Source organism: Neoarius graeffei, chromosome 14, assembly GCF_027579695.1.
Source record: "Neoarius graeffei isolate fNeoGra1 chromosome 14, fNeoGra1.pri, whole genome shotgun sequence".
In the NCBI taxonomy this organism is placed as follows: Eukaryota; Metazoa; Chordata; class Actinopteri; order Siluriformes; family Ariidae; genus Neoarius; species Neoarius graeffei.
In genome coordinates, this window is record NC_083582.1 from 14,204,729 (window position 1) to 14,214,060 (window position 9,332).

The window sequence follows — 9,332 nt, forward strand, 5'->3', positions numbered from 1 at the left end:
CAATAAATCTCTAAATTGGCCACAATGGTTTGACGAGAATGCTCAAGTACTCTTTACAGCTGATGGCTACAACAGCACCAGCATCAGGTTCTGCTCCAGTCAACCAAGAACAGGAATCAGAGGCTACAGTAAGCACGGGCTGGTCACTTTTAAAAAATTTCCAAATATTGAAGTTGAATTTTCTACACGTGACTGTTATAAAACTGAATTTGAAACTCTGTACAGAAATTCAAGCCAATTTCAATTGTACAAATTATCGTGGCAGATTTCTTACTCTATTTTATTCCCTACCAACAGGGGGCAGCAATGCTATTCCTCATAAAAAAAAAAGATGCTGTATTTTGTTGTTTGACCTACTTGAATACACCTGAGGTGTATAACCTGTTAAAGATCTCTATCTGGTCCTGATTCAGTGTAAAAACTGCTTAATCATTTTGACAAGGTCATTTATTCCATGTAACAATATATTTCCCCCTTTTTTATTTCTTGCAGTGACTGGTTAAAGAGTCAACCTCTGCAGTGGCTGACGAAACCAAAAAATGATGCAGCTAAAGGAAGAGATGACTCATGTGTGTCACCAAAAGTTATGTCAGAATTGTGAAAAGCACCAAAAGGCTTTCGATCAATCGATGGATAGATAGATAGATAGATAGATAGATAGATAGATAGATAGATAGATAGATAGATAGATAGATAGATAGATAGATAGATAGAGAATTCAACATTGTGCTGTGGTCTAATGGAGAATATTAGCCTGTGATTTTTAAAAAGGTAAACAATTTATTCATTATAACGACGCAGAGATGTGTGAACAGTTCCATGTGTTAGAGTAAAAGTTTCCTCAGTGTAGACATTTCTGCAGGGTTTCTGCTCCGAGTTAATGGTGACAATGAAAATAAAGCGTAAAAGCCCGAGATTTCATCATCCAGGATGCACAAACCTTAGCTGGAAATTTGAAAAGAAACTGAAATGAGTCAGGAGTGGGTGGCACACTTGAATTTGTTTAAAAGGCATTTTTAAAATTTACTACATATTAAGTTAATAAAATGGTTTATGGTTTTGGCGATAATGTGGGCACTGTGTGTATGGTAATTATTTACAACAGACGGATACATATATTCATTCTCATTTATTTAGGATGTCCAATTGGGAGGAGGGAAGAAACTGGAAAACCCAGGGAAACCCCATATAGATATCGGGAGAACATGTGAAAGAGAAACTTGAGCTATACCCGGATATGTTTTTGGGGTCACATTCGAGATTAGATCAGGACTCGTTTGGAAGGGGAATATCATGCACAATGAAAACAACACAGCAATCTTAAAGCATATATGCAGAGCCATGGCCTCACTTTCATTTAAAAATGCCTTGAGACCTCAAGAATGGCACAGGAATAGTGTTAAGCATTAACAATAAATATAATATAGTAATTTTTACGATTAAAGTGATTTATATAGGTAGCGGTCTGAGCAAATGACCTTGACATCCGTAACATCATAACTGGAAGTCTATCGGTCTCATCGCCATTTCCGCTATATGAAAACACAGAGCTGACTGCAACTCCGATCCTCCATTTTGAGCTAATTTATCGCCATGCCATGTAGATGTGTTGCTGGCAGGTGCAGCAACATGACAGAGGGTGGATTTACATTGCATTCATGGCCCAAGAATGTTCAAACTGCAAGGATTTGCATGCGTTTTGCGAGAAGTTCATGGGCACATTGGGCGCCAATGAAGTGCTCTCTCCTCTGCTCTCCTCTGCACATTTTACTGAAGATTCGTATGAAACCTCTGATCTGTTGAGGAGAGTTGGCTATAAGCCCGTATTGAAAGAGGGTGCAGTAACAATAATTGAAGGAAAAGAAAACAAGAAAAGGAAAGTATTTATTTATTTATTTTAAAGGAAAGTTCAGTTGCACCAGTCCTCCCGGAGTGAGCTGAGGGTTGTTGCTAAAACCCGGGTTTTAGTAATTGCCTGAGCCGAGCAGTAATGGCAGAGTACTCCATATGGACAAAACAGAGAAAGAGTGGAGCAATCGTCTTATTTCTAAACTGGATATTGCTGTCATCTCACCCTTACATGGAAGAAGCAAATGAATGGAAAACTGAACGAACAACTGAAAGTCAGATTGTTTCAAAACAATCAGCCACAAGATCGTCCTTCAAGAAGCGAGAACATAGACGGGTAAGCTCCGACTCTCATTTGGATATAAAACAACAAAAACATGTTGTTTAACTGCATTTACTGTAGATTAATACATGTAACTTGTATTGTGTGTTTAAGTTACCAGTATAAGATTATTTAATTTGCTTCAGAATGTGATTGTCTCAGTTCATCTGATTATTTAATTAGCCTTTTACATTTTATCAGTGAAAATGCATGCATGTACATGTACTGTATGTTGCATAACTTATAACACCTATCCTGTTTTAATGAGAGTCAACCCACAATCAATGAAATCAAATCAGTCTTAGTTGAACAAGTTGGTAACGGTATTTCTTACTTTCACCATAAATTTTTATTTATATGACTTTGGTCTATAGCTGTAAAAGGTCTCGGCCTTAAAACCGGTTACCGCAGTGATGTCACGCACTCAGGGCTGGCTGGCTCAGCGGGGCAGCTCAAATGGCAACTTTGCGGTCGATTTTAACTCTGGGTGCCAGAGCAATTTATCGTTAAGACCGGATATAACTGAGCAACTCAGGGTTAAGTGTCTTTTTTTCTTGCACAAGGACCCAACCATGGTGGCTTGGTGGTGCTTGGATTTGAACTTCCAACCTTCTGATCAGTTTCGTAAATGAGATACTTGATTGGAGGCAAACTGTACGAATATGGGACAAGTCATCAAAAATGCTGAACAGTAAAATTGAAGCAAGAACATCTATACCTGGGCAGCACGGTGGTGTAGTGGTTAGCATTGTCGCCTCACAGCAAGAAGGTTCTGGGTTTGAGCCCAGTGGCCAACAGGGGCCTTTTTGTGTGGAGTTTGTATGTTCTCCCTGTGTTTGTGTGGGTGCTCTGGTTTCCCCCATAGTCCAAAGACATGCAGGTTAGGCTAAGTGGTGGCCCTAAATTGACCGTAGGTGTGAGTGTGAATGGTTGTTTGTCTCTATGTGTCAGCCCTGCGATGATCTGGCAACTTATTCAGGGTGTACCCCGCCTCTTGCCCATAGTCAGCTGGGATAGGGTCCAGCTTGCCTGTGACCCTGTACAAGATAAGTGGCTACAGATAATGGATGGATGGATAATGGATGGATGGATGGATGGACATCCATACCTGTCAACCCATAAGGAATAGCTGTAAATCTTAGGGATTTTTTTATTTCTGTCAGAATAACAGTGGATTTTAATATTCTTACGGAGTCCTAGTTTTTTGTCAAAATGTTTTTATTCTGCAGGTACTTCTTGCATGTGGTCACAGAAACAAGCAATAGACAATTTACTGGAAACCATCGTGTTAGGCAGGTGGAGGGTCTTGTTCGCGACATCTCAGCAAATATCATCCAGTGACCAGTTTTGTTCACCGCTTGAAAGCTCAGACTTTGGTATCATACTCAAAAATCAACTGTCCAAATGAAACCGAATAACATTTTGCGCCATCGTGAGCTGAACAAAAACGAGCCATTCTGTTTTCCCAGTTGAGTAGTTTTGAATGAGTCTTCAACACAGAGAGAGAAGCAATGGGAATCCCGGCAAAAATAATGAGGTACAGCCACTGAGCTCTGTATAAAATCTGGAGTGCTCATAGGTTTCTTCAGAGTGAAACCATCTGGCTGCCATCTTACCACTCGCATCATGTGTAACACATAAGCCACTTCATTCTCACAGTCATGTCTTAACAGTATTTATTGGTCACATAACTCACTGTCACAATATGCAGCTTGTGACCGATATGACCAACAAATACTGTTAAGACATGATTGTGAGAATGAAGTGAAAATGACAACATGAGAAAATAATCCTGTTTCAACAACGGTCCTAAATAGAAAGGAAGTATTGCACAGCCTTTGTGTTGGCTAGATAGATAGATAGATAGATAGATAGATAGATAGATAGATAGATAGATAGATAGATAGATAGATAGATAGATAGATAGATAGATAGATAGAAAGGAAGAAGAACTATACGAAAGAGAAAGATACACTGTATAAGAGGAAAACTGAAATAATCTCCATTGAAATAATTATAATAATAAAAGAGCCGTTCAAAAAAAATGATCAGAGACTGGACTGGAAAAGAAAAAAAAACAATAACAGTGAAGGGGAGCAATATAAAGATATGTAAGGAATGTGGGTAAAGGTGAGAAAATATGAGGAGGTAATGAAAGGAAAACAAAAGTCAAGAGATACTTTTCTTGGGGCAAATTTGATCGGATATGACCAAGGGAGTAACTTTGATTTTGACATTGGTGGGGACACAAAAGTGATCCAAGGCAGAGCTTCCGAAAGGTGTTGTTTTTTTTTTTCCATTAGCAATCATAATTTCATGTCATGCAGATCTTATAAGCTAATGAGGGCAGCTGTGGCCTAATAGTTAGGGAGTTGGTTTTTGGACCCCAGGGTTGCAGGTTCAAATCCCACCCTCACCTCTCTTTACATCTCCATCCATAGCTGAAGTGCCCTTGAGCAACGCACCTAACCCAACGTTGCTAGAATCTGATGATTTATTACTTTTACACCACACAATTCCTAATTTGTGTTTAAGCAGTCATTCTGTCTTTTCCACAGAAATACATGAAAATAAGAATTAAAAACTTTAAGCATTTTTAGCATTAATTTTTTTTTTAATTCAATATCTGTATTGTTTGACATGGGGGGTGTCTCAAAATTCACTGACTGCCTTATTGAGACACTCATAAATAGGTGCTACTGGTGGCATTTTCTATTCTGTAATTAAGCTCAAATTTAGTTAAAATGATATTTGGATATATAATTTAGTGATTGCCTATTATAGCATGATTATGATTACATTAGTATTGCATTTGTAGTATACCCCCCTTTTTTTGTCTTTTTGTTGCCCCTCCATTTTCCATATTATGTCTTTTTGTTGCCTGTTTCTGTGTTCGTAACGTGTGTTATGATTTTCACTGCAGATGTGCTTGTGACTTCTTTTATGTTCATGCTGCAGTTACCAATATTCGTCTGTAGGTGGCAGTAAAGGACCATGGATTTGTTGTATCTAGCCTAGCCTAGTAGTAGTAGAAAGAGGTCTCTGTAAAACGGTGAACGCAGCAGACTCAGCAGCAGACTCAGCGGCTGTCACGCTGTTGATTCTGAAATGCAAGTCACACATCTGCATGGCCATGCAGTAGCCTACATCTGACTACTTACATTCTGTAAAACCATTAGGTCTATAAATTTAACATTCATTCATCGAGGATATTATCTAGCACCAAGTTACATTGCTCCAGCATTCCTTTTCTCTGCAGCTATGCAGTAGCCTAGCTCTGTTGCGTCCTGTCACGTTGCTAAACCTACCTAAGGAGTCGCAGCAATATTTTTATGAAGGGTTTCCATACATCAAAAGGATTTTGTTGAGTTTTTAAAGCTCGACGGAAACCCTGCACTTACATTCTTGACTTTGAAGAAGAATGAACGAATGTCTCGTTTCTTGGGAGGGGGCCCGTCATCCATGATACTCAAGTCAGCATGCGAGTCGTAGGGCAAGCATGCATGGACATCGAAGTCCAGCTCAATTTGTAGGCTGACGGAGAGTGGGGGGTGCGTGGGGTAGGTCAGGTGTGTACGTGTGAGATACGGGGGGTTGATGGGCGGGTAGTCACGGCTGCTGTGGGAAGTGTGCTGCTTTTACAGCAGATGGAGTGACAGCTGGGATAGCCAACCATGTAAGTTAGTGAGAAACAGGTAGCTAATCAGAGAATGATATCTACGTTAGAGGGGGGATTATTAGCATTGTCATACATTTAACCCTTTGTGTGCCATATAATCATTGCTCAGGTTAGAACATCGGTTTTATTGATCGTGATTACACAGTAGCGGCTGAATATTGGTAGGGACACGGCCCTAGCGTCCCTGCCCAAAATTACGCCCTAGGATATGACGGTTCAACACAAACCAAATACACGTGATGTGAGTGGTAAGATGGTGGCCAGACGGCTTCACTCGTCTCCACGGTGGAGAATAGGCTATGAGCTCTCCAGATTTTATATAGAGTTCAGTGGGTACAGCAGGAGGTTTCGTCCTGAATGGGTTGATCTGTTTAAAGGGCAGATTGTCAACCTTGGACTTCATGAAGTGAATTATGGGATGGACATGATCTTGAATTTTCTATAATGATGTGGAAAAAGTGCTCTTGAAGTTTTTCCTTGTTTGTTTTTCAGTATATTATGCCTCAAAAACTACATATAGTCATCTCATTTTTAGTTTATAAGGGTTTTTTGCCTTCATTAAAGGTTTTTGTGAGGGTTTATAAGGCTGGACTAAGAAATGTTACAAATGGGTTGACAGGTATGAGCATCTACAAAAACACTGAGTTCAGAGGTCCATTAAATGTCATTTTGACCTATGATGAGCACCAAATCATCACTCTTATCAAGGTAGGTTATTTATCAAAGCCCTGTAATGCTTCTCAGGTGGAATCAGGTGAAAAGTGTGACCCATCAGGGGTGGGATTCCCAAAAGCCTCTTAATGCTAAGAGCATCTTAACTAAGAGTGAGTGTTCATTGTGATGCTCGCTCTACCATTTAATGATGATCTTTGTGCTCCGATGCTTTTGGGAAACCCACCCCCAGATCAGTAAGTATAACTGGAAATGGTGTGAATGAGAGCAATTAACAAGAAAGTTAAGGAAAAAAGTAGCCCTGATGGTATTTTAAAAAATAAATAAACTAATGAATTAAATTAAAAAATTTAAAAAAGTTTTACACACTGGTAGTCTAGTTTCATCTTTTTAGTGTACATTTACATTTATTTGAGTAATATTGGAATACTGAGGGAGGAACAATTTAAATAATTGATCTTACTTAGAGGAAAAGAAAAGAAAGATGATGAAAGTTTCCTATGACATCATGGGGTTTCCGGTATCCTTCAGTGGATGCGTACTTATATGACCTCGAACCTTGAGATGGTCAGTGTCGCTGACAAACTGTGAACCAAGCTGAGCAAATGAATATTAATATGTACTTCTATCTCGGTGAGTACACTTCATTTTATCTCAGGCATAGTTACAGCTCACTTTATGCAGTTAAATAAAGAGGAACTCCAATTGTGGTCTGCTTTTGAAGAAGATTCGGGATCTGCTGCACGATTCTGAAGATGTTCTTGTTATTTATCAGACTCCATCACTCGTATAAATAATAACGTACAAGCATTGCTTATTTTCAGCCCCTCCTTTTTCTTTGCTCTGCATAGGCTGATGTGATCATGTTGCAGCTTGATAATCCACTGGAAAACCAACTCCAACTCCTTCTGTTCTGTCCTCCGCAGGTATATACTTTGCTCTAAGCACTTTGGGAAGACTTGTGCTTCCAGCGCCAGTACCGGAGACTCAACACACACTGGATACTAAGGATATGGAGGTCATGAGAAGCTCTGAATTTCAGGACGCTGCTGAGAATGCGCTCAGCTTGATCATGAAGATAATCAGCAAAATTCCTGCGGTGCACAAATCTCTAATCTACACTAAGGTAAGATCAAGGGTAAGATCTCTGTGTTATGTTGTTACGTTGCAGCACTTGAGTGCTCGAGCGCTTTCAGTATACACTGATACTTGAGGTTTCCTGCCTGAACACGCTTCAAAAATGACTTCCCTTCCTTTTTGTTTCAGACGCTGTCTTTAGACGAGAGTGATTTGAGCACATTGCAGTTCCTCAAGGAGACCCTGGATTTACCAGAGCCAAGTCCTCTTCAGCCCCTCTCAGACAACTTCGCACTGGTATGTACTTTTTTGGTTTTTAACTGATCTGGTAAACAGTTGATAGAAAATGCTTTAGCACATAAATCTATCCTGCTACTTGCTCAAGCGTACCAAATAAGGGGCAAGTGTGTAACATCTGTCTGTCTTCCCTTCAACACACCCTTTCCAGGACATTTCCTTGGGCCGCATATTTGAAGGTCTCACGTTGCACAAGATTCTGCTGAAGGTGATCAGTGAGCTGCCACACTTTAAGTCCGAGAAGCTGAGTGAACTCTTGTATGACCTGCGAGATACCTTACTGCAAATCCACAAGGTAAAAAACCCTCATTAGATCCTAGCAGTAACGTAAAACCTCAGCTTCTCCCATTCCTGAAGCTTCTTGCTCATTCCTTTCATTCCTCTTGAATTCTCCAGATGCAGCAGCATTTCATCAAGGCAACGAACGGACCAGAGAAGGTAACGGAAAGCCAGCTGCGTGAAGATTTGGCTCCAAAAATAGAGAATGAATACATATCCCAGGTGGCGGCACATCTGGCCCTGATTCAGCTGAGAGAGTTCACCAGGGATGTCAGCCGCAGCCTCCAGAGCATGATTATCTCTCCGGTAGAACATGAGCCTGAAGATTCATAAATCCATGGAACCTAATAGCGAACTCTGTAGTAATGAAACTGTTTGGTGGAATCATTCGTCAATATCTGGGCGTGCACAGATGTAAACAATGCAATTATTTATTTATGTATTTATTTATTTATTTATTTAGGTTATTTATTTATGCCACACCCATCACCCACATCAAGGAGTTCATGGTCATTTGACCACTTAGTCACTTTGGTGACCTGCCATATGATGATGATAATAATGATGATGTATTTTAATCACCACCACACGCCAGTTATGATCTACATTAGGTCTTTTGGGCTGAATGTATTTTGTATCGCTGTTATTTATTTATTTGTTTTTTTTAAATACTTTTTTGTGGTTAATGTACCTTATATAGTTTTTTTACATATATTTATATAATATACATATGTGTTAATATGCAAGACGTTTTGTTGTCACGTTATACGTAATTTTTTTCGGAATATTTATCAGCTGCCTTTTTTTAACCATTTCTTTCCGTTTGACCAAGTTGCTCCCTTTTGTAGTGAACAAATAAATTATATATATATATATATATATATATATTGTCATTAATTGATTTTCAAATATTTCAAATATTATATTTAGTTATATTATTATTTAATATTAATAATTTTTAAGAAGTATAAAATGAAAATAAGTTAAATGTAATGGTGAAAATGTAAAATGCAAAACAAAAAAATCTAAATAAAATTGAAATGTAGAAGTTCAAAATGTATTAATATATACACTGAGAAAGTAAAAATACATTCTAAGAAAATGAAGATCTGAAAAAAGATGATACAAACAAAAAAAAAGTGCTGCCAGGCAAAACAA

At 38.8% G+C, this 9,332-nt stretch overlaps 1 protein-coding gene across 1 annotated transcript; it reads left to right on the forward strand.

The window, feature by feature from the left end:
- Nucleotides 1–7,074: 7,074 nt before the first annotated feature.
- csf3a (colony stimulating factor 3 (granulocyte) a) lies at nucleotides 7,075–8,968 on the forward strand. Its single transcript, XM_060938751.1, has 5 exons — nucleotides 7,075–7,154; nucleotides 7,448–7,647; nucleotides 7,788–7,895; nucleotides 8,047–8,190; nucleotides 8,292–8,968. The coding sequence occupies exons 1-5, from the start codon at nucleotides 7,127–7,129 to the stop codon at nucleotides 8,505–8,507; spliced, it is 696 nt and encodes a 231-aa protein (XP_060794734.1). The 5' UTR covers nucleotides 7,075–7,126; the 3' UTR covers nucleotides 8,508–8,968.
- The last annotated feature ends 364 nt before the right edge of the window (nucleotides 8,969–9,332 follow it).

What these genes read in the sequence shown, in the direction of transcription:
- csf3a (XM_060938751.1), top strand. Translation starts at nt 7,127, where the DNA reads ATGAATATTAATATGTACTTCTATCTCG. An exon ending in TAATATGTACTTCTATCTCG is followed by an intron (nt 7,155 to 7,447) that starts GTGAGTACACTT and finishes TGTCCTCCGCAG; the next exon opens with GTATATACTTTGCTCTAAGC. An exon ending in TCTCAGACAACTTCGCACTG is followed by an intron (nt 7,896 to 8,046) that starts GTATGTACTTTT and finishes CACCCTTTCCAG; the next exon opens with GACATTTCCTTGGGCCGCAT.